This window comes from Lepisma saccharinum, chromosome 5, assembly GCF_977018435.1.
Source record: "Lepisma saccharinum chromosome 5, izLepSacc3.1, whole genome shotgun sequence".
In the NCBI taxonomy this organism is placed as follows: domain Eukaryota; kingdom Metazoa; phylum Arthropoda; class Insecta; order Zygentoma; family Lepismatidae; genus Lepisma; species Lepisma saccharinum.
This window is the reverse complement of record NC_139233.1, coordinates 68,660,984-68,687,207: the sequence shown is the minus strand read 5'-3', so window position 1 is coordinate 68,687,207 and position 26,224 is coordinate 68,660,984. Positions and strand designations below refer to the sequence as shown.

General features: G+C 42.3%; 1 protein-coding gene across 2 annotated transcripts in view; it reads right to left on the bottom strand.

Annotated features, from left to right (window-relative positions):
• Window positions 1–26,224, bottom strand: part of LOC145987861 (uncharacterized) — a 648,175-nt gene that overhangs the window by 65,835 nt on the left and 556,116 nt on the right. The window contains exons 4-6 of one of the 2 annotated variants that reach the window (XM_083122619.1): window positions 23,223–23,729; window positions 21,662–21,812; window positions 12,385–15,166 (exon numbers count right to left, since the gene is read on the bottom strand). In XM_083122619.1, the coding sequence (XP_082978745.1) occupies window positions 12,385–15,166; window positions 21,662–21,812; window positions 23,223–23,729 (3,440 nt within the window). The remainder of the gene's footprint in view (window positions 1–12,384; window positions 15,167–21,661; window positions 21,813–23,222; window positions 23,730–26,224) is intronic. The other variant, XM_083122620.1, reaches the window with a different exon arrangement.

Here is a 26,224-nt window from a genome sequence, read left to right as displayed (position 1 = left end):
CACTCTCGGGGTAACTGACCTTCCCTGCGGGCGACCTACAAGAGATCCCAACAAGAATCTCCGGCGTTCTTGTCTGCTGGCCGGCGATCCTACGTTGCATCGCGACTCACGCATGCCAGATGCAAGCACGCCTCATTACAGGCAGTTCGATTCCGCCAGAGTTGTTGGCTACGTAGTTCAACATTCGCGCAACAGGTGGCAGCATCGAGCAGCTCCTTCGAAATCGAGTTAGTTTCCGTTGTGCGCGGTAGAGGCGCTATAAACAGTCACGTTCGTGTTAATGAATGAAACGCCTACTTTTAAGGATAAAAAAAAAGGAAAAATAGCGGCCAGTTTGTGGGGACTATTTTGATACCGCTTTGCTTTCCATAAGTATGACAACAGCTTAGCCATTTAACTATTCGCTCTGTTTTAGACGTGAATCTCCATCGAAATAATGACAAATCGAGCCTCTGCGATGTGTAGCAAATGAAGAAAGACTATATGCGCGCACATGTATTGACTAAAAATTAAAATAAATTTTTATTGGGAAATTCCTTGCTTGCTAAATTTTTATGAACCCACCAACAACGGCATCCGCAGAATTTTTGAGGGAGGGGGCAAGAATATTTTTTCATTTTTCATACATTTTTGTATAAAGAAGAAAACTATTAATATAGCCAGTAGCCTATTATTTACTATCATGTTTGTCCAGAAAGTGCCCTTTTGATGATAGCGTTACCTGCGAAAATTCAAATATGCAAAATTTTAAGACGAAATTGTGTGAATCGCACGTGCCATTCCCTCTTTAAGTTCAGCCTCCCCGATGGCACAGTGGTAACGTCGTCGCCTTGTAATCAAGGGGTCCCGGGTTCGATACCCGGTGGAGGCACATAGTGCTTCGGATCCCACTTTAGACTGTAGGTCCAGTCCCGATTAGCCTTGCTGTGCATAAAGTGGACTTAAAACACCAAATCAACCAACCAACCTCTTCAAGTTCTTGGAGAGTCACATCTTGCCTTTGTCTCCTTCCATCTCAAGAGAAAAGGGAGCAGAAAAGGAGATGGACCGACAAAAATAAAGATTCTCTCTCACTCTCTAAGATCATAGCGCAAGGAAATTTAAACGAGATTGATTGATTTACTTCGCTTCTGGTGGTCCTTTTGGCTAATTTGCGAAGATGGAGATGAGTGATGATATGATGAAATTGATGAATGGTCACTCACAAAGATCCATGTCTAGGCCGGGATTCGAACCCGGGACCCCTGACGTCGTAGCCCGATGTGCTAACCACTCCGCCACGAGAAATAAGTAGGATATTTCTTAATCCTCAATTTGAATTCTGCAGCTTAATAATGAACCTCCAGCTCTAATGGCACATTTGAGGTATCTTGTCAACAATTCGCGATTAAAATTACCACCTGAGCGCTAGTGTCGCTTCCAATATGGCCGCTCTAAGTAGGATAGATCTTTGTTTACATTCAGCAGTAGTACAAAAGAGCAGCGTGTTGTCATGACTGGTATGGTAGAAAACGTTTAAATTACGCATTATTTTTAAATATTGCGAATGCGATGTGAATTCCAGGTACTCTAAAAACGTGAAGCTGTACTGAGAACGAAGCATTTAATTATGATAGGCAAAAATAACACGGAAAATGAAGACGAAACTATGTATACGCACTGGTTGTCCAAAGCAGTGCTGTATCATCTGCACGTCATGTAACTGGGGTTCTCGGAAATTATTTGAAAATAAAGGAATTGAAATTGACCTGTACTTGAAAAGCTGGGACAGGAGAAAATTGCGAACATATCGTTGCAGTTCTTTCTCGAAAGAGAAAGACTGGTTTAATAAGAATATTCACGATTTCATGACCAGGCTATACGCACTGAAAAAGGACATCGTACTGAATGAAACAGTAACATTAGCATATCCACTTTTTTTCTGGTTACATTTGACATTAATTCATTCTAAAACTATTTTCATCTTCTCTCTTAATTGACTTGCACCTGTTCCAAATTTCACACATACGTAACACCGGTAATACATGGACGCATTGGTTAAGACGCTTCATGATTTTTCGGAAAAAAAAAGCTTTATTTATAAAGTACAATTTAAAACTTTACTTTCATGGAAATATATATTTATCTCTCGATAAATAAAGTAAGCAGACTCGTGCATTCTTCGTAATTTCCTTGCCGAATTACAGTGTTATATCCCCCATACCAATCTTCTGTCAATTACGTTTTCCCTGATTTATTAACAAATTTCATTTTGTTGATTCCACGGGGTGGAAACACATGAAAACTTTTAATTTGTTCTGACCCATAAAACTATTTAGAGCAAAAAAAAAAAAAAAACCCTGAACAGTAGACCTTACTTTCTCGCATATTCACCACGCTTTAAACGACTTCAACACAACGTATCCTACTAAGAGTACTTCCTGAAAATCCCGGCAGATGGCATATCGGTTAATTTTAATCGCGAATTGCGTGCCTTTCGACGCAGTAGCGGCAGCGCACTCGCACGTGCACTAACTAACTAACTAACTCTCTAGCCTTCTTAAACCCGAAGGTTCATGGCTGCAGCAACACAGGCCTTCCATCTGTCCCTATCTTGAGCTAGATCTACATACTCTTTTCCATCCCTACCGATTTCCTTTAGGTCCATCTCAACGTTGTCCCTCCATCTTCGTCTTGGCCTTCCTACAGGTCTCTTACCATCAGGTTTCCCAACAAGAATCCTGTAAACTCCTCTTTCCTCTCCCATTCGTGCCACGTGGCCTGCCCACCTAAGTCTTCTTGATTTAATTATTCTAATAATGTCTGGACATGAATACAAATTATGTAGTTCTAAATTATGTAACCTTCTCCACTCACCTGTCTCCTCATCCCTTTTAGGTCCAAATATTTTCCTAAGGATCTTATTTTCAAATACCCTCAATTTATGTTCCTCTTTCAATGTAAGGGACCAAGTTTCACACCCATATAATACTACAGGCAAAATTACTGTTTTGTATATTTTAACTTTTAGATATTAAACGAGAAGACAAAAGTTTATGAAGAGAGAAGTAACATGCATTTCCTGAATTAAGCCTACTTTTTATTTCCTCTTTAATATAATTTTCATTTGTTAATATTACTCCTAAGTATTTGAATTTGGAAACTGGTTCAAACGAGTTGTTATCAATAATTAGATTTTGATTATTACCTAACACTTGGTTTCGGCCTGTAAGCATATATTTAGTTTTCTCTTTGTTAACTTCCAAACCTATCTCTTTAGCAGTTTTGAAAAATATTTTAGCATTATTCTTAATCGTATTTATATCATCCCCCAGTAAGTCTACATCATCTGCATATGCTAACAACTGAGTCACACCATTTAATTTTAGTCCTTCTTTAGTTTCTTTTACCTTCCTTACGGCATATTCTAAGGCAAAATTAAAGAGCAATGGAGATAATGCATCTCCTTGTTTTAACCCATCATGAATTATAAATTTGTCAGACATATTATTACCCACACGAATTTTACTTTCTGTTTCACTGGTGCATATTTTTATCATACTAACAAGCTTCTTAGGTATTCCAAACTCTACTAATATATTATATAATTTATCTCTTTTGACCGAATCATATGCTTTTTTGAAATCAATGAATAGCTGATGGACATTTTGATTATATTCCCACTTTTTTTCAAGTGTCTGTCTGATGTGAAAAATTTGATCTGTAGTTGATCTGTTACGTTTAAATCCACATTGATAATCACCTATAATTTCATTACCATATGGGGTTTAGAGAGCTGCACAACGGCCAGAATCGCTTACTAGGCCCGCCTGGTTGGTCGGGCGGGCGAGTAAAACTATATACCTGGGTTTTGACCCGTCAAGCATCGAAAGCCCACGGGTAACTGGAAGGCCTTGCAAAACGAAGCTCGCTTATCTTCAGCGAACGCTGATTCCGGTTTTGCACCGTCTCCAGATACATGAGTCACGCAGTCACCGTTGCCAACTTTTAGATTCTAAACTGTTCTAGGAGCACTTAAAATGTTCATCACTTTTATCAATTTGAAATTGCAGACATTTATTCCTTGCTAGAAAACATTTGTATCGCTCACACCCAGTGGCGGCGATTGGGTTCCAAAACTAGAGGGCCAAAGTGCAAATGTACTGGGGATGGGGGCAAGGATAATTAATTTCCCTTGGTACATGAGGTTAGCGTGGTGCAAAAGTAGCAAAAAGTGGGGAGGGGGGCAACTGCACTCTCTCGGCCCCGCCCCTAATTGCTGCCACTGCCGACACCTGTACAGGAGTACGAACCAAGTTTCGCAAAAAGTGCCATCGTAAATACTTTGGAACTTTGTGTGACTGGTGGTTGTTCTACATTATACTTTTTTGGGGGTGCTCCCCTATGGCGCAGTGGTAGTGTCGTCGCCTTGTAATCAAAGGGTACCAGGTTCGATACCCGGTGGAAGCACATGATGGTTCAGATCCCACTTTAAACTATAGGTCCAGTCCCGATTAGCCTTATTGTTCATAAATTGACCAAATAAATGAATCAATCAATCAAACAGATTTTCTCTCTGGTGTAATTTTGCCAATTCAATATCCGAATTAGTTGCTCAAGATCCCCCCCTGAACACTAAGGCACGATGGTCCATAAAATGGAACATGAAATCAGAATTTGCATTATAAAAGGTTTTTGAATATTGTCATCTCTTTCAACAAATCGTCGTTCGCTAGTGTTGTTGCTAGTTATCTTGTTCTCAGACCGCATTGATAGTAATACGATACAAAATATAATTGTTAGCTTGTATTTTCACACGGGTGCAAATAACAGGCAATGCTATTTACACATTTCAACAAACAAACAACGTAAAAATGAAACCGACAGAAGATTTACGATTTCAAGACCAGAAAGGTGACATAAAATGAACAAGACACACAAACCTATTTCAAGACCATCGAAACAAATTTAGAAAATATGTGGTAGTTGGTTTGACATAATAATGACACTAATTTGAGAAGTTACAAAATCTTAGGTGCAGTGGCTTAGCAACATATCGCGAGGTCCTGGGCGAGATTTGAATGCAAGGCCCCATCGTTCTTTAAGTTTGAAATATCAATGTAAATCGATACACAGTCATCAAGGAAACGTCAGCAAATTATCATATTTATATAATAGCCTACAATAATAATTAATTTCTGACGAAAATTATATTTAATAGTACGCGACAGAGAAATTTACACTTGGCAGAGCTACAGTAACACGCTGCTGGAATTTTCATTAACCAAAGTAGTAGTAATAGTACGTTTTTTAAGATGTTCTTTAGGCAGTAAGATAACTGAAATATCCTTAAGTGTGCTAAACTTTTTTTTAAAAAAAATCAGAAATACAAAGTAAGAATCTTGAAATATAACCTATATATTATTTAATGAGTCGTTCTTTGTTTCCTCATTTCGAAGTTTGTAGGATGTAAATGTCACAAACCATGGCTTAAGTAGAAAATATGGAAGGACGCACATAAAATGTCAGTGCTTGATAGAGCGGGGGGAAGGGAGTGCGCTAAATCACAATCCTCTCTAGGGGCCCAATGTATCTACCTACAAGCTCTTCTACACAATCGGTTTCAACATCAGCAAATCTTAAAACGATAGTCATTTGCACAATAAATGTGAAATGTTTGGTGTAATCAACTGATACAGCTAATTTGACCTTTTTTTAAAATTAGCAATTTTGACTTTTTTTAATTAGCAATTTTGACTTTGTTGCACATAAATTGTACCAGTTAACTTTGAATTTTAGGACTTAGATGATAATTATAACTGTGAATCTCATTTTGTTGTTACGTCTTAATGTTCTTGTAATATTAAATATTTGACGCAGTGGCGTAATAAAATCGTAAAGTACGCGTCCGCAAGAAATAAACTTGGGTCCCTCAAGTACAGTCAGCTTCTTTCAGGAAATTTACGTAATTACTTAGAATGGCTGGTTGTGGCTGCACTTACATTAATAACTATACAAATCGATGCTCTAACTCTGAATTTTCACATATTACAACATATCTTTCTTTGACATTTATGTATTCAAAAGAAGAAAATACAAATACTTACTTATCCCTTCCCCCAAACAGAAGGCGGTACAGGATACAGAGAACACTGGAAGTTAGTGTAGAGCTATCAAGGAGAAGAAACTTTCCTAAAGCACTTGATTTCAGATTTAAGCACATTCCTGAAACATAGAACTTGATCAGGAAATTCGGAAGATAAATCATCTTCGTGCCCGTTACAGAGGGCAGGCAATAGCTGCGTCTGAAGTTGTAGGAACGAAGGAAGAACTGCTAATATTATCCATACCTTTCTTGAGTTTAAAACACCGGAAGCATTTAAATGCCCCATACTTTGCTCCGTGGCAGTTTGAGGTACTTTACCATTAACATATTAAAATCGGGTAGGCTATGCAAGGTCACGACACAGTAGAAAAATGGATAAAATTGTCCAAGCAATTTTTGCGTTGATGTTTCACATGAGAAATTAGAATTATTTTGACTTTTTCGGGGCCCCTTAGGCTTAGAGCTCCCGCCCGCCTCTGATTTGACGTATTCATTCAAATTATAACGTTAAGCTAGAATATAAAGCCAGTTAAAAATGTCTTAATTTTATTGCCCACAAAAATTAGCCTTTTCTATCTTTCTCACTTCCATTTATTACGTTTTTCGTATCAACCTCATAGGACGCGAGGCCCCTATATGCGCGAGGCCCAGGGTGGTCGCCCACTTCGCTCACCCCTTGCTACGCCAATGATTCTACAACCTCAAGGCACCTGCGCCTAGCAGAAATTCAAATATTTCCATGCGTAGTGAAATATAATGGCCGTTGGCAACACTGACAGTAGTGCTCGCCGTCTACCTGCAAGAACTACATCGAGTCTCACGGGTCTTCTTAAGACCCGGGTAATAGAAAAACCTGGCAGGCATCGAAGCCTGTGCAACACTGTGACGTGAAGCTCGCTTGCGCGATGTCGAACACCTGGGCTTGATGTGCGTGTTGCATATTATTGTAGGCGCGCCTCCTCGCAGACGGGTTTTCTCCGGGTCTTGTGCAGGCCTCTGATGGGGTTAGTCTTGTTAAAAGAATGTTAGACAATATTTTGTATGTTGTTGAGAGTAGAGAAATTCCACGGTAATTATTGCAGTTCATTTTATCACCCTTTTTAAACACAGGAACAATTATGGATTCTTTCTACTGTTGAGGGATTTCTTCTTTATTCCATATTAAACAAATTAATTTATGAATTTGACATATTAATGAATTTCCACCATATTTAATTAACTCAGCTGGTATTAAATCAATGCCAGGTGCTTTGTTATTCTTTAGCCTTTTAATAGCATCTTTAACTTCAGTCAAGTTTGGTTCTGGAACTAAAGGTTCTGCTGTGTGTACTTCATTCACTTCTGATTTATCTCCTACATGGACATTTAAAAGGTCATTAAAGTAGTTCTTCCATCTATTTAGAATATCGCTTGGGTCAGCTAGAAAATCACCGTCTTTATCTTTTATCAAGTTTACTTTAGGTTGCCACCCCTTTCTAAATTCATTTACACCTTTATATAAATCTCTGATAATTTTATTTTTGCTGTTTGTTTCAATTTCGTTAATTTTGCTTTTCAAGTAATCTCTTTTTTTACTTCTAAACGTGCGGTTAACTTCTCGCTTTATTCTATTATAATTGCTTAGATTTGTATCATCAGAGTTACTTAACCACCTAAGTCTAGCCTGATTTCTTATTTCTATTAGATTATGACATTCATTATCAAACCATGGCTTACTCTTTCTTGGTTAATGGTATCCTATACTTTCTTTAGCTGCTGATTCTATTGCATTACGTATGTGCTCCCAATTCTTATTTACGTCTGTTTCATTTATATTTTCATCATCATTTAAATCCTGCAAAACCTCAAATCTATTTGACAGTTTAATTTGGTAATCTTTCTTAATTCTTTCATCAGCAAACTTTCCTGTATCAAATTTTATAACTTTTAGATTTTGTTGCTTATGATTTATCACTGAGAGTCTTTCTCTTAATTTAGCAATTACTAAATAATGGTCACTGGCACAGTCAGCACCTCTATGTGTACGAACGTCAATTATACTAGTATGCCTTCTCTTATCAATGAGAATATGATCTATCTGATTATGAGTTTTACCATCTGGAGAAGACCAGGTATGTTTATGGATATCTTTATGTTTAAAAGTGGTACTTTTCACAATTAAATTCTTTGAGGTTGCAAAAGTAATCAATCTTATACCATTATCATTACTCGCACGTGCACACCCAAATAAATGTGCAATGTAATTAATTTTTATTATATTTATTCATTGAAAGCCATTTCTTCAAAACAACAAATGTTCCCGAGCCACATCACCTTGCATTTACTTCCTTACGTCAGCTTTTCTATGTGAGTAACTCGTGTCGAATGGGAGGCATGAACATTCGACGGCAGGAGTATCTAAGAAAATATCCACGATATGACAAAACTAAGCCCCGCGACAAGTTAAGTTTGAAGCAGGTTTCAAGTACAGTGTGTCCGAGAAAAAATATACCAATAAAGAATTTAAATAACTCAACAATCGTTAACGACAGAAATGTCAAATAACGTTTATTTGGAAGAGAAAATCATAGATTTTTTTTAACCAAAGAACAAGAAAAAAAATCACCTTAGTAGATCTCAACGTGTACTCCTTTGGTGGCGCGACAAACATCAAGGCGGTACTCAACCTCCATCCAAGTGTTCTTCAACATTTGATGAGTGACGGAGCCACATGCATCGATAATTCTTTCACGGAGATCATTGAGGACTTGGTAAACCATAGTCTTCACATAACCCCAAAGGATACAAGTCTGGTGACCGTGGTGGCCATTTAATGGGTCCACCCCTCCCAATCCAATTACCAGCGAAATTGTTATTAAGTAAGTTAGTAACACAACGGGCATAATGTGGGGGGGGGGGGCATCCTGCTGAAACATGTACACATGAGGTATACGAGGTACAGCATACTGTTGCAACATTTACAGGTAACCTGTAACTGTAGCTTCCTCAAAGAAAAAGGGCCCAATTACGGAATCTCGTATCAAACCACACCACACGTTCAACTTCGCATGTTCAAGAACTGCATGGGGATTCTGCTCACCCCATATTCTACAGTTATGCCTATGCACTTTTCCGGAAATGTGAAAGGTAGCCTCATCTGAAAATGTTACGCGTGTCAGGAATTCATTGTCATCATCAATGCGTGATAGCACTTCACTAGCATAATCAAACCTAGCGGGTTTATCACTGCACTTTAGTTTCTGAACAAGCTGTAACTTGTAGGCTCTAAGCCTTAACCTTTTATGTACGATATCATGTACAGTAGAACGTGGAATTTGAAGTTGAGAACTAGCACGTCTCACGGATTTACGCGGGCTTCTCTGGAAAGCTACTTGAACTGCAACCACTTTACCCTCGCTCACACGATTCCGACCACTACCTTTCTTCCTCAACAAAGACCCTGTTTCCAGCAATTGTTTATGCCATTTAACAATGTAATGACGTTCTGGTGCTTCCTGTCCATATTGTTGCCGGAATCTTCTTTTGTACCGTTACAGGACATTTCAATTCTGCAAACCAAAAGCAGCACTCAACTTTCTGACGAACAGTAAAGGGCGCCATTGTACAGACTACTCACGAACAAAGCAGCGCATGCACTTAATTATGTTACGATTTTTTCCCTTCTGGTGGTAAAAAAATCCCTTTCTTCCCTCTTCCAAATAAACGTTATTTGACATTTCTATCGTTAACGATTGTTGAGTTATTTAAATTCTTTATAGGTATATTTTTTCTCGGACACACTGTACCATTAATCCTCGCAATAACGGTGCTCAGAATCTGCCGAGCCAGTCTTGCCTCAAACCACTGAGCTGTTCATAGCACAGACAGCGAGAAAATCAGCAGTATTGGAGCGGAACTATATTCTGCGCGCACGTTTGGGTCTATATATGCGAAAAGTTGCTGCAACCTTCACCTGTCGTGGGGCATAACTACCCTTAATATAATAATCACTCTTACTTTTTTCTTGATATAGGCACGCTTAGAACATACCCGGGTTCTTTCTGGAAAAGATGGCATACCAGGCAGCAACTGTAACTCCCAGGAGTAACGTAAGCTGGTTTCGGTGGCAAGGGGGTCAGCGTAAAGCGCTTCGAAATCAGAGGTTCCAGTTCCAACCTTGCGTAGGCATGGATGTAACATTGTGTCTGTCCCATCACTCATTATTAGCCCACCAGTTAGAAAAGCGATGCCAAACAACGTTCTTATGTAGTATGATATGAACCAGGAGCGTATATTCTAGGCTAGTTAGGCTATCTGCGAAGCCTGAAGTCTAGAGAATAAAATTCAAATAATCGATCAGAAATTGTAAATATTATTATTCATATCAGTGAGATGATGATGCTGATTCTGGAGTTGGCAACCTGATTTCCTATGAGTTGGCAACCTGATTTCTTATGAGTTGGCAACCTTATTTCTTATGAGTTGGCCACCTTTTTTCTTAGGAGTTGGTAAATGTATTTCTGTTCATAGCCTAGGACCACGTGACATAGTGAGATGGCCCAGATCTTGGACCCAGTATACGCCACTGATATGAACCTAGGACATAAACGATTAGGTAACCATGGCCAAGCATATAATATAAATGGAAGCAAATAGACAATCTCAAAAAATATATTTTTTTATCAAACTATACGTCTAATTGACGGTAAGGGTCAAACTATACAGATCGGCTACTTTCAGTCCTAGAGCTACAAGATAATTGGAGGCGGCGCCTTTAATTTTAGAAAAGTTTCTTTGGATCATAAGCTTCCAAACGGCTATACCAAGGAATGACTCTACGGTTACGTAGACTTGTATCGTATGACTTGGTTTAAAATTCTAAATAATTAACCGCCTTCCACTCTGAATTTAGTTATCTGTGAACCCTTTGATCTTAATAATACAGGTAGGTTGAACAAGACGAAGGTAATCAACTTCTATATGATGAGAATAGTGATGTAATGGAGATGAGCATTGCTTAAAGACATGTTCAGCCGAGGAAGTCACTGGTTTCATCGAGGAAGAACACTGTCAACATACAAAACCGTGGGTTGTATATCAGAAATGGCCAGATGACCATTTGGTAAAACAGCATAGCATATCCCTAGCTCCTTTTCAGGACTGAATGTCGGCCCTTCTAAAGTCCACAAAGGGTCTATCCTTCTTAGGGCCACCAACCATTCTAAAACACAGCCGCGACTCCAAGCGACAGTTGCAGAAGTCAACAAAAATAAGACGTCAACCACACTTTAAATACCTTTTCACGAGCAGGCCTCATATCCAGGAAAGTATCAATTCGGGGGAAGCCCCGACACCTACAGACCTGTTGCGTGAGAATGAGTCAAGGCAAGGACTTTTAAATACATTTTTCTGCTCCCCCCAAAATAGGCAATAATTAGGCTGGAGAGTTCAATGAACTAACCGATCTCTAAATATTCACTGGCAGCTTTTTAGACGTCAACCACACGCCAAGATTCGTCTAAAGCCGGGACGAAAGCATTTCCTTTAACACTTTTGCTAGCATAAATGCTATGTAAGTGCTTCCAAAAATCTTATAACAGATAGCACTTTACACAACAGCATTTCATGGAACATTTCGGTTAGCTGTTGAAATTACATTGTATGATACATACAGCACGATAGGCACATCGAGTTACACCATAAATGGCGAGTGCACGGTGTTTACCATTGAAAAAACTAAAATATTCTTCCATACGCGTACAGTAAACGTTGTAAAGTATACATTTAATCAGCGCCATGCTTCTCTACCTAAAACCATTTCATACAAAGCGTAATTCCTCTCGCTTGAATAATTATCGTGTTTTAAAAATTTGAAGTGATACGTTGTTTACATCTCACGCGGCCGCCATTACAACTGCGCTCGTGGCCTAGAGATCGCTTCTGATTGGTTATGCTACGGAAATAGGACGGATCCTGTCCTTGAGAAATGCCATGAAATATGCCATGGCATCTGAAATGCCATAAGATTTTTCACTCTACACGGTAACATTTTGGTCATGGCACAAATGTTAAGAAAAATGTTAAGGAAAATGCTTTCGTCTAAAGCGGGCATAACATAAATAGAGGCCAAGGCAACGTTACCTCAAACATAACCAGGCAATATACTGAGTTTTGAGACTGAGGTGGCTAAGGGAAAAGTCACGTAAGACCCTGCTGGCTTTTGTCTCTGCAAGCTAACAAGTTACTGATAAGTTCCAGTACACTAAACATTTTTTTATTAGTAATTTCCAAAGTGGGAAAATACAGAGCTGAGGACTTACCTCTCCTGATGAGAAGGCTTGTGACCCGCCTGAGTGCCTCCCTGGGAGACCGATGGAAGAACTTGGGTGTGAGATTCGGCGGAAGAGTAAGCGGCTTCCTTGGTTCCCTGCCGTCCCATCCCGATGGCACTCGATCCAAGTTTTCTATTGAGGCGGGTCGTGGCTGCCTGTGACGTGGATACCAGCCTCTGCCGGGCCCTCCTATCCTCATCTCCCCTCCTTCGGAGAGCGAGGGTCGCAGCACGCCGCCGGTCTTCCTGTAGTTATACTGGGTCCCTGGATACGGAGACACGGACACGGGACCCGCGAGACCTCCGGGTCTCGGAGCCGTCCTGATGCCCGGGATATCCGGAACTTTCCTGTGAGGAGTTCTGGGGATGTCGCAGCCGCGGGCGAAGATAGGTGTTTCCGGTAAGGAGGAAGACGTCGGGAACTCTTCGCTCTGGAAAGGAGCCGGTCGCTTCTGGAACGCGCGACGTCTGGACGGTCCCTGGAGTTCCGTTGGCAGTGTGCGTCTTTCCGGTGGCAGCTCTTGATGCTTGCGAGAACCCGATTCTCTGTGGCGATGACCCTTGCTGAGTCCAGCGTCCATCGAACGCGTCTTAAGGCTCGAACCCGGGTCGTAATGCTTTTGGGATGAAGGAGGTGGTTCGGCATGCCGGTGCTTGGAGGATCTATGCTCGCGGGCGTCGAAGAGAGGAGGAGAATCCGGTCTTATATCCAGGTTCCTGTACAGAGGTTCGTAGTTTGCTGTTGGTCCGTTGGATAAGTGTGGTGTTGCCAGAGGACTAGCTTGGAATATCTCTGCATAGTCTGAGAACTTGTCTTCTCGCCTGACCATCACCGGTTCATCGATATCATAATCCTGAGGGGGCAGCGGAGGGGGGAGCTCTACTTCAACGGTGACTTTGTAACCGTCTTCTTCCGCCCTGGAATCGCTCTCCTCGTCCGTCGTGGAAGGATATCTCTCCCGCTGAGGACTATTTTCTTCCTTGTGGACGACAACAGGCACTACTTTAACCTCGCTGATTTCTCCAGCACACAGCCAAGGACCTTCTTCGACAACTTCTTCCAGCGCTCTGGACTCGACGAACTTCTTCTTGTCTTTGGAAGATCTTCTTTCAGCTTCTGTGGCGTTCGACGGCGACATCTTGCTGCCGTTTTCAGTCTTTTTGTAGTGATTGTCTATTCTCCACGAGGTATCGTCGTCTCTAGGAGATAAGTAGCGACCGTCGGTGGTGTCATCCATGGTGCTCATCAAGAGAGCCGGCAACGACACGACGCGAACGATGGTAGGCGGAGTGGGTGGTTCGAAGTCGGGAGGAGCTTCATTCAAACCTTCGAGGCACCCCTCTTGGATCAAGGCCTTCAGGCTTTCGAAATTGGATGTGCTCCTCTTCAAACTTATCGGACGACTAGGACGACTAATCTTCTGGGATTCTTGCTTTCCCTTCGTCGCTCCGTTCCTCTGCTTCACTTCAGGCTCTGCCTTCTGCTTCCCGTTCACAATAACTGACACCGCCTCTTTCTTAGCTTCAATCTGCCTTTCCTTCGACTTCTCCTTCGGCACCATCGGAGCCCTCTCTTTCTTCCGACCTCGACGTATGACGTACGTCCCGTTCGGCACACCGTTCTGCATGTCTAGAGGTATCTCCGGAATCGAGAACTCATCAGATTTCCTCGACCTATCTTCCAGGACGCTCTTGATGCACGACGCTGAGGAACTTTTTGGTATGTGTCTCGACGAGATACCGTCCTCTCTGGATTCCGACTCGTGTCTGCTTTTAGACTGTCTACCCGTAGATTGCGCCCTGTCGCTGCTTCTCCTCCTGATCGCAGTCTTCTCGCTGGAATGAGTCCTTCGCGGTCTCCTTCCTATCACCTTCGTGCTTCCTGGGCTCAGGTCCTTCAGGCTCCTTTCCGACCTTGATTTGGGGACGTCGCCTTTTCTCTGATTGGCCGCGGCGACCTCTTCGAGCGTAGCATGGGGATCCCCCAGAGGTACTTCCCACGCTATGCTGGCTCTTTTCGATGCCGTCCCGTCCTTCTGGTCGTCTTCCAAAGAGTCGTCGGAGAAGGTTGCGATGTCATCGTCCGTAAACTCCGTCAGGGTCAGGAGATGAGGAGCGGGGTAGAGTTCCTCCCCGCACCCTACGTCATCGGGACCGCTCCTTCCGGTTCTGGAGGAGGACATGGCGTCCTGCAAACTGTCCACGGAAGTCGACCCGTCGGATCCGCATCTTTTGACCTCCCGGTGCCTCTCCAGGAAGCCGGGAATGGTCCTCGGCGGCAAAGGTCCTCTCTTCCCGTTCCACTCGGTCTCCCGGTCCTGCTCGTACCGCATCGCCGGCGCCGTGTGGTATCTCTGCTGCGGATACTGCCCCATCCTGTTCGCGCTCCTCTGAACGTCGGGCTGACCGGGGATCAGGTACTCGTCGAAGGAGAAACCTCTCGGAGGGGTGACCACCGTGGGGAGGTAGCTCATCTCCGGGAAGGACTGGTACCTCTGCATCCACGGCGGGGCGAAATGGGCCTCCGGTGAAGTCAGCACGGCGACCGACTTGTGCAGGAGCGGCGGTCGCTGGCGGTCCGTTGGTTTCCACGGTGGAGGGTTCGTGGGCTCAGCGGGGAACTGGGCGTAGTGGTAGTTCCCGGTGCCTACGTCGTATGGAAGACTGCCGAAACGTAGAGGAGGGCTCGGGGGCTGCTGGAGGAAGAAGGGAGGCGGGATGGAAGGGTTGCTTGTGTCCCGTTTGGAAGGCCGCGCGTGTCGTGCATTGGGCTGCAAAGATACGAAGAAACAAACATGTTAAACGCATACAAATTTTCCAATCATGTAACAAATTAATGAAATCTTAGCTTTGGTTAAATTTGAAGTCAGGTCTGAACCACATAAATGCATCGCTACCGAGACTGCATTTGGAAAACCCTTGGGTCGATTAAGGGAGCAGAGCGAATGAGGCAACGACTCCCTCTGAATCGTATAAAACCAACAATTAGTACAGTGGACTCTCTTAATTCGAACTTGGATAATTTGAATTTCTAGGTAATTCGAAGAGAAATTTATATTCCTTGAAACCATCTTTAATGACGTGATGTTTTGTTAATTCGAATTTTAAATAGTAATTCGAACATTTTTCGTGTTCCCTTGGAGTTCGAATTGAAAAGAGTCTACTGTAGTTAGTACATCATCCCTTTTTTTGACATCTAAAAATATACGATCACCCACTAAACAAACATCCAATGAATAGTGGCAAAAGGTAAAATAAAGGTCATACACTGCCCGCGAAAAATCAACAGGGAAAGATTTCTGGAATTTGATGTCAAAAACATGCTATGTAGTTGCTCGCTATATGTGGAATGAATTTTTTAGCTGGGTTCTATTCTAAGGATTTAATTTTAAAGGTATTAAATATATCTTGATTGAATTGCATAAGAAATAAAAAAATACTTTATCTAAGATTTGACCCATGATCCAGCTCGTTGCAAAAATACCGCAGAAATGAACAAAAGAGAAAAGAACGAGCTTCGATTGATTAGAGAAATTTTGAATTATTCGTGCTAACCTTGAATCTGCAGTGAAGATATACTTGGAATAAATATTTCTCTCCCTAAAGGAAATTAACAACATCAATTTTATAATTCGTGTTCATTAACAGGTATTACGGAATGTAATTTGCTTGTAATATTACTTGATTTTTGCCAAACTACACCCGAGATAACGAGCGAGCCTTTCCCCTACAATACAAGTATGACTATCTTATGTTCATTGTAGATGGAAACATTTTCGACATACATTCTGTAGGACCTGAGAGATCAAGTTTGTTGTGTATTATGAAATATCTGGGAGCACATTTACTTGAGAGTAATAAGGAATTATATAATCTAAATAATGAAAACTGTTCAACCGCTACTTATTCTACTAGATGGCAGTGGTTGCAAAGAAAACAAAAGCACGATCATCTTGCGAGGGATTGGCCAAGAATCAGAATTCTGATTACAATTTAAGCTGGTCGTTTATGTGTGGCAAATCCAAAAGCAATATAAGGACTCGTCTTACATTCCATGTACTACCCACAGGTTGCTTCCACTACTTCCTTTGGAAATCTATCGTGTAATCTTCTTATACAGGGTGTTTCCGGGCTGATGATACAAACTTTCAGGGATGATCTAGAAAGGGAGCACATGTATCAATTTGAAATAAGGAACCCTGGTCCGGAAACGACTTAGTCGAAAGTTATAATAGAAAATCGGTGTATGAAGATGTAATACTTTTATTACCTGCACAAGTTTCACAAGCTTCTACATTCACAACAGTTGTTCAAAGTGGCGTCTTCCAGTTTCATTCCAGGCATGACATCGTCGCACAAAGTTCTGGCGTGCCCGTTGCAACAACCCCGCGGTCCTTCGAACAATATCACAGGCAGAGAGAATTCTTGCCAGGAGATCCTCTTTAGTCTCGACAGGTGTCTCGTACACAAGACTTTTCACATGACCCCACAAAAAGAAATGAAGGGGTCAGATCAGGTGACCGAGCTGGCCACGGAACAGCTTGTGCAGGTAATAAAAGTATTACATCTTCATACACTGATTTTCGCTTATAACTTTCGACTAAGTCGTTTCCGGACCAGGGTTCCTTATCTCAAATTGATACATGTGCCCTTCTCCATCATCCCTGAAAGTTTGTATCATCAGCCCGGAAACACCCTGTGTGTGTGTGTGTGTGTGTGTGTGTGTGTGTGTGTGTGTGTGTGTGTGTGTGTGTGTGTGTGTGTGTGTGTGTATATATATATATATATATATATATATATATATATATATATATATATACAGGGTGTTTCTAAAGGTCGTTTACAACGCTTGGGAGGTGATTCCTCACACGAAAACAAGCAAAAAGTCTAAGTTCCATTTTTACGACTGAGGCTTCGTTTCCGAGATAGGAGCCTCGCAAAAGGTGACAAAGTGAACGTCACACCTAACTGGGACGAATACTATCACAGATAGAGAGGCGGTTCCAAGGGAATCATAAAGGAATCGTATGTGCTCAGTCCGGAAGTCACTATGAAAAGTTCACTGCACGCATGCGCAATGGAGTCCTCAAAGGAATTGGGGATTTCCAGCAACAACAATGCATGGAAAAGGTATGTAACGCAGCAAGAAGGACCGTGACAATGAGAAATGCGTTCAAGACAACACATCCCGACCTCAAACATCAAAACATGACCACCGAACACAAAATCCGAAAAGTTGAGCACGGTTGCATACCCCAGTTACACGCGAGGAATGAACGAATCATGTCATGTGGCATACGAGAGACAGGAGGAGGGAAAGAAAAACACAATATCAGATGATTGCGACAACGTGTATTTTTACACGCGACAACTGCGTAATATCCCCCCCCCCACACACACAACAAACAACAAATGCTACAATATCTTACGCACAGACAGTCCGTGTCACTGTACACCAACTGAAGATGTCACTTTCACCACACAAAGGGGGTGGGGAGCAATACCAAAAGTGTTCTCACTGGTATTTGCCGAGGGCAATAATCACAGACGGTTTTCAAAATGTCTGCCGTTTACTTCTACGCAGAGATGACAGCGACGAATCAAGGATTGTCGAGTACGAGCAAACAAGCCAGGTGTATCTGCTACCGTTGCGGCGGCGACGTTGATGCGAGCAACGAGGTCCTCAGCTGATGTGACAGGTGTGTCGTATACGAGGGTTTTCATTTCTCCCCAGAAGAAAAAATCGAGAGGGTTGAGATCTGGCGATCTCGGTGGCCAAGGCACAGGCTCATCCCTACCAATGAACCTATTGCGAAACACGTCATGCAGGAAATGTCGTACATTACGATCGAAATGAGCTGGTGCACCATCGTGTTGGTACCACATTTCTTGCCGCAGTGCCAAAGGTACGGTCTCCAACAGTTCAGGCAGAACCTCACTAAGAAATGCATGATACGTGCGACCATTCAGGCGAACAGGGAGAATGTATGGTCCAATTAAATGATCATGTACTATCCCGCACCACACATTCACTGAAAACCTGTGCTGGTGATGGGCCACAAAAAGTGCATGTGGGTTGTCAAAGTCCCATACATGACTGTTTCTACTATTGAAGACATCCATCCTGGTGAAAATGGCTTCATCTGTCCACAATACGTTTGCCCCGAAGTGAGGGTTTGTGTCCAGCTGATGCAACAACCATTGGCAAAACTCCATACGAGGGCGAAAGTCACGAGGTAACAGTTCTTGTACTTTCTGCAGTTTAAAAGGGTGCATTCCTTCATCTGACAACACTCGCCAAACATTCACATGAGACGTGTTTCGTGCCCGAGCGAGCACTCGCGTACTGGTGCCAGGATGTTCTGCGACCGCTGTTAACACATCTTCTGCAAACTGATGTGTGCGTAAACTTCGGGGTCTTCCAACTTCTTGTCGCGGTGGTAACACTGACCCTGTTTCACGCAGTCGACTGTCCACTACCTGAAAGAAGGTGTGAGACGGTAAACGTCTATGTGGAAAGCGTTCTCCATAAAGACGCCTTGCCTCACGGCTATTACCACGTGCCTCCCCATACATGAGATGCATGTCTGCTAGCTGCTGGGTCGTATACGCAGCCATCTGTGTAATAGGGAGCTGGAACTGCAAAGTATTGTTTTTGTTTAACACTGGCACACTGCACAAATTGGCCGTATCACCGTACGAACACCACAGACCAATTGTTGCGATACTTGACTTGCCCACTCCACCACGTCAACTTCTTTCAATGCAACATACTAGTACTCTTCAATGCGTATGACAACCTAGAGCGAACTGCTGATCATATCCCAGCACCTGCAACACGATTGGGACGACTGCCGGAGAGAACCAACCCTTCGAGCTCCTCTCGCGGGAACAGCAGTCATGAAGGTCAAACGTAGACTACGAGAGCCAGACTTGCCTGTGCAGCGCTTCCAAAACTGGTCTCTTTTACGTCACAATGATCGCGTGCGAACACTTTTGGTATTGCTCCCCACTCCCTTTGTGTGGTGAAAGTGACATCTTCAGTTGGTGTACAGTGACACGGACTGTCTGTGCGTAAGATATTGTAGCATTTGTTGTTTGTTGGGTGTGTGTGTGGGGGGGATATTACGTAGTTGTCGCGTGTAAAAATACACGTTGTCGCAATCATCTGATATTGTGTTTTTCTTTCCCTCCTCCTGTCTCTCGTATGCCACATGACATGATTCGTTCATTCCTCGCGTGTAACTGGGGTATGCAACCGTGCTCAACTTTTCGGATTTTGTGTTCGGTGGTCATGTTTTGATGTTTGAGGTCGGGATGTGTTGTCTTGAACGCATTTCTCATTGTCACGGTCCTTCTTGCTGCGTTACATACCTTTTCCATGCATTGTTGTTGCTGGAAATCCCCAATTCCTTTGAGGACTCCATTGCGCATGCGTGCAGTGAACTTTTCATAGTGACTTCCGGACTGAGCACATACGATTCCTTTATGATTCCCTTGGAACCGCCTCTCTATCTGTGATAGTATTCGTCCCAGTTAGGTGTGACGTTCACTTTGTCACCTTTTGCGAGGCTCCTATCTCGGAAACGAAGCCTCAGTCGTAAAAATGGAACTTAGACTTTTTGCTTGTTTTCGTGTGAGGAATCACCTCCCAAGCGTTGTAAACGACCTTTAGAAACACCCTGTATATATATATATAAATATGTATGTGTGTATGTGTGTTTGTTCAGCAATAACTCTCGAACACCTGGAGCGATTTCAACCAAACTTGGTACACGTATCACTTGCAATCTCGAAAGAAATACTGTGGGGGTAAGACACCCCCGGCACCCGTAGGGGTGGGATTGGGAAGGGGACATAAAATAGCATTCTGTTGCGTGTCATTTTCGTGTCATATCCTGCAAGTTATGCTTCCTGCAACACAGCACGGCGAAGTTGGTTGCCTGCCTATGCAGAAGGAGCGATATTGCTATCCTCGAGCAATTTCAACACATGGACAGGTTAAAGTTACAGTGGTGTAAGTCACTTTGTAAAAAAAAAGACTTAGACACAGAAACCAGATCGATATAAGTCAATCTGCTAACAGAAAACGTGAACTAAGTCAGAGATTCATTCAACTGTCAACAGATGACAGTTTAAGGTCTAGTGATAAAGGAAACAGATGTGTTGATCAGCAAAATGCAGTGACTCAGGCTCTGCTTTTTTTCAAAAAGTGACTTACACCACTGTAACTTTAACGCGTCCACATATCACTTACTTTTCCTCTCTTCTTTCTCCTTCCAGGAGAAGGAGAATAGAGAGAGAAAAGTGAGAAAGTGGAGAGAAAGAGAAGAGAATAGAGAGAGATAAAGAACAGGGAGAAGGAGAATAGAGAGAGAAAAGTAAGAAAGTGGAGAGAAAGAGAAGAGAATAGAGAGAGATAAAGAACGTGTGAGAGAGAGAGAGAGAGAGAGAGAGAGAGAGAGAGAGAGAGAGAGAGAGAGAGAGAGAGAGAGAGGGGAAGAGAGGGAAAGGGAGAGAGAAAGGGAGAGAGAAAGGGAGAGAGAAAGGGAGAGAGAAAGGGAGAGAGAGAGTGGGAGAGAGGAGGAGGAGAAAAGAAGGAAGAGGAAAGAAAAAAAAAGAGAGAGAGAGAGAAGGACGTACTTTCTCTCTCTCTCTCTATCTTTCTCTTTTTGGGGGAGCCCCTTTCTTCTTTTTTTTCTCTCTATCTCTCTCTCTCTCTCCCCCCCTAGAGAGAGAGAGAGAGAGAGAGCTGAGAGAGAGAGAGAGAGAGAGGGGGGGATGAGAGAGAAAGAGAGATGAGAGAGAGAGAGAGAGAGAGAGAGAGAGTACTCTTTCCTTCTCTCTCTCTCTCTCTGCCTCTCCCTCTCCCCCTTACAATCTGGAAAGAAATACTGTGGGGATAAGACACCCCTGGCACCCGTACAGGTGGGGGAGGGAAGGGGGTTACATCGAAAAAGAATCGAAAACGACCGATATTAGTGTGGAACCCATAGTTTTTGGGGTCACTAAGATGAATAGTGACACTCCCAATGCCGTTCAACTCAAGCTAATTTTACACTACAGTTACAACTCATTATTTTCCTATCTAATAGAAGATTGGGATAAATAAATACCCGGGCAACGACGGGCAATCAGCTAGTTAACAATAAGAGAAGAGCTACCGATAGTAGTAATACTGAGGCAGATATTGGTGTGGCATGGTTGGTGATAGCGTTTCATATTCTGAGCCTTGAAGTTAAAAAAGGCAAAGACATGAGGTTTACCTGGGCATTAGCCATGGGCGTCTGCGTGGCGGTTGTCACTCTGCACTCTTCAGAGTCCAGCTCCGGAGTCAAAGCAGCAGTCGGCAGTCCCTTCCTGTCGCAGTTACCACGCCTCACGCTGCTTCGCTTCTCGGAGTTTCCGGGAGAAACCCTGAGGAAGGAAATGGAACACAATCAACATGGTTCTTTCTGTTTGATGAAACAGATGAAATATCAAACACATATTAAAGCCCCTGCCCTAGAAACCACACCTTCGCAGGCGCTATTATGCCACCACGTTATACGTATGTGTGTCCTTGAAAAGAGTGCAAACTAAAGGAATCCCCTCAGTGATATATCCACGTATCCCTTAACACCTCTCTAACACACGCTATTTTCTCTTTTTCACAAAATTTATTGCCATTTCGCTCTAAATTTACATTTACATTCTACTGAAAATATCTGGAGTACAGCGAATAAATTATATAAGCAGAGAAAATTCTGAAAATTTTACAATATGGTCTTCCGAATGTCTTCCAATATTAAATTATTAACAAAAGCTACTTCCTTGCATTTATATTATAGGGACATTTCACGAAAAGTGGTTCCGCACTCCATGTAAATAACATAGAAATTATTATTGCTTTAATTCCATTAAGGTTTAGATGTTTGTGAATGCATACAATTTACACATTTCACCAATAAAAGTTACTAGCATCTGCAGCCCATATGCTTCACAGACAAATGAAGTCAAATTTTACAACATTTTTAAAGCGTCACACACGTAACGCACTTTTTGCTTTTCATGCATTCAGTCTATGCCATCATACTCAAGTTATTTTAATATGTTAGCAGACACCACAAAGTACTCCATCATTCTATGAAATCAGTTCATTATAATATTGCAATCCAATCTCATGTCTAGAACCTTAAATTTTGGGTGTAAAATGTTACACACGTAACGCTGGAATGTCCCTATATCGAGTTCTTCTGTGACTCTTTTGGTGACGTTCAGGATAAATAATGATCATGAAATAGCAGGGTCAGCACATAGCGCTACGACGCCAGGGGTCCCGGGTTCGAATCCCGGCATGGGCTTGGATGCTTGTGAGTGTCCATTCATCAATTTCATCATAACATCACTCATCCCCATCTTCGCAAATTAGCCAAAAGTGGTACAAAAAGCGAAGTAAAATCAAACAAATCCATCAATAAAAGAAATCAATGAAACAACAGGGGTGCCGACCCCCCACCCCCAAGGCCAATGGCGCGTACATAAAGTATTTAATTGCAATAGCGTGTCTACTGAAAGTAACGTTTTTAAAGCTTTACTGTACACTATACTTCATCTGCCACTTCTCCCTAAACAGGGGGATTTACATCCCCACATAGACCGTGGATGCATTACCCCACGTAATAACTGATTTTCATTTTATTAAAATGGACCATTAAACTGTCCGGATTTCACACTATTCGATATCCGTTTTGAATGTAATGGATAATCCAAATATCTGGATATATGGATAATCCGTATATCTGAATTTCGCCATTCCTAATTCGAATGGGGAAAGGCTCAACTTACCTTGGGAGCAGAGTGGAGATAATTCGCTCGGCTTCCTCCGGGGGCGGGGGGATGTCCTCGGACCACGCCAGCCCTTCGTAGTCCGCGGGGGAGATCTCCGGCGGCGGGGGCAGGTCCCCCTCGGGAGGGGAGCTGTGCCCCGAGGTGGTCTCCGTCGCGGCCTCCTCGTCGGGCACCGTCTGCGGCGTCGCGACGTTCCTGAAGCTCAGCACGAACTTCGCCCTCCGCCCGTTCATGCTCATGTAGCCGTCGTCCTCTGACTGGTGGCCGCTGCTCTCCACCCCTCCGCCAAGGGAGGGGCTCTCGTCGTCGGGGGTCGAGGACACGTTCCCGGGGGTCTTGGCCTGCGGGTCCGGTGGGACAGGCTTGGGGACCGCCAGGGAGTCGCTGCTCCCGGACTCGGAGTCGAATCCGGGACCTTCCTCGTCCACGTTGCCATTCTCCAGGTCGTCGAACTCCGACAGTACCTTATCCAGCAGCTCAAGGGATCTCTGGACCTCGTCACTGCTGAAAGAAAAAAGAAGAATCTTCAGCATCTACTCTTTAGGTTTTGTAAACTATACTTATATTGGACAATTGTGGATAAGGAAACATGCTTATGTATCATTATTATTAACATTATTTATTACTCTCTTTTTTCCTCTATCAGCATAGCAAGAGAAAAGGGGACGGAAACCTTTTTTAATACCGGGTGGGCCGGCCATAAGTCAGTTGTCACTAGCAATCGTTACACTTTGTTTTGCCTAGCGTAGTGGAAGTCAGTTGTGAACTTGACTAGTGTGTATTACGCATAAGCATAGGCGTAGCTACGGGCCTAATGGGCTGCTTTATCAAAGAGAATGAAAGACAGATATTTCAATAAGAGAGAAAATAAGCGGCAGTTTGTAAGAAGTTGAAAATGTCATTACTTGGTACAAACGTGTGCATTATCACTGATGAAACGAGTGTCTATACATTTTCGATTTTTTTATGTCATTGGAGAAAGAAGATATTTACTGCATTCTACTCTGTACTGCAGCGCTTTTCTTCTATACCTGTCTCAAGCTGCACGTGTGAGAGAGCTTTCTCCAAGCTTACCCAAGTTAAAATAAAAGTATGAGCAACTCAGAAGCAGGATAGATTGGAAGCCCTGCTCTTGCTATTTGTGGAACAGGAAAAACTTAGTATATTGATGTAAATGAAGTTATTGAGGAGTTTGAGAACATTGTACCTTTTGACAGACGTCTCTTGTTATAGATGACGTGTATTTTAATGTATTTGTTTGTAATATTTATGAACATTTTGTGTGTGTGTAATTTCTATGCAATTTGATTTTTTTCTACTACATATATTCAGATATTTCCAACATTGTCATTTAGTGAATTTATATTCCTTTACAAACATCAGTGCAGTTAAAGAGCCAAGTGATTGTGTTGCAAAATATGCTCATTTTTTTTCTTTGTGCACACCCAAATATAAAGTTCTAGCTACGCCTATGCGCATAAGTTAGTCGACACTATAGCAGTTATTGGAGTCTCGTGCGAGGTTCTGTGTGACATTGATTGTTTGTTGTGTGGTGTTTGTGTTTGTTGTGATTGCACCAAATGCATTTTTGACAACTGACTTATAGCCCACCCGGTACTTCCTTCTTTCTCTCTTTCTGAAAGATAGGGAAAAAGAAAGAAGACATTAATGTTGGGCGATATCAACTAGATGATATAATATAGTCACGATATTTTCGCCATATATCGTGTCGGCGATATATATCCTGTTACGATATATCGTCAAGATATTTTGCGATATATATCGTGTCGGCATACAAAAAAAAATATTGTATCGTATCGTCTATGACGATATTTTCTTGACGTTACATCGTGATATCAAATTTCTGTTATCGTCCATCCCTAGAAAACATTCATTCTTTTTTGGGTCTCACTTATCGCACACCGTATTGAGTGCCTCCGTTTATTGACGTCAGCGTGGTTTCCTGTCGTTGTTAGGTTTAGGGCTCTTCGCATAAATACACGATACACACACTGCAATATTTCGGGGCTTGATCACAAGGGTATTATTTAAGCTAAGACCTCAAAACCTAACACGCCTAAAGGAAAGCAATACGCGCTGACGTCAGGTGCCCAATTCGGCGTGCGATAAGTGAGATTCTTCTTCTTCTTCTTTCTCTCCGCTTGTCATATTATGTCGCTTTTCTGTCTTTATATTTTTTTCCATTTCGTTGTTTGACGACGCTCTTTAACCTCTTGGATTACTCGCGACGATGAGGATGAATGATGAAATGGATGATGGAACTGACACAATAATGAACCGACTCGGTGACAGAGCGCGTTAAGGGGTAGACCGAAGTTTCCGGGTTCGAGTCCCTGCTTGACCATGAAAGTCCCTTATGAATTTCACCCAATCATCACCCATCCTCATCGTCCCGATTAGCCAAAAGTGGCAGAAAGGTTTCGCTAAATAACAAAGATACATTAATATATATTTTAAAAAAATAACTAGGGGCGACTTCGCACTTTACGATTAACCCTAACCACTTTTCTCTCGCGATCAATTTAAATACGGAGAAACACGCCACAAAACGTTACATCAGTAAATGAGAATTTAGTGCACAGTTAAAAACAATAAAAGGAGAAACATATACATGTAACTGCACAGCTGAAACAGCATTTTACATCTCTCGAGGTTGGTTGGAATCCTGAAAGATAAAACATTCCTATGTACTGGTGACCTGACACATACGTGCCAAAAAAAGGACACTTAGTGCTCCGTAACAAGGAATGCAATTATGTTACGGAAGAAATTGTATTTTCACAACATATTTTCTCAGTAATGCATTAGATTATTGTCATTATGCGATTCCCGATTGAAAACACAAATTTCCTTGTAGTGTAATACGCATGCTGATTGCAGATGGAGCTGTATCGCTATGTAGGTTATTTGCGTCATTTCTATTCGAACATGATTGTGCTCACGTAAGAAATTAATGAATAAAATATTCAATATCATTA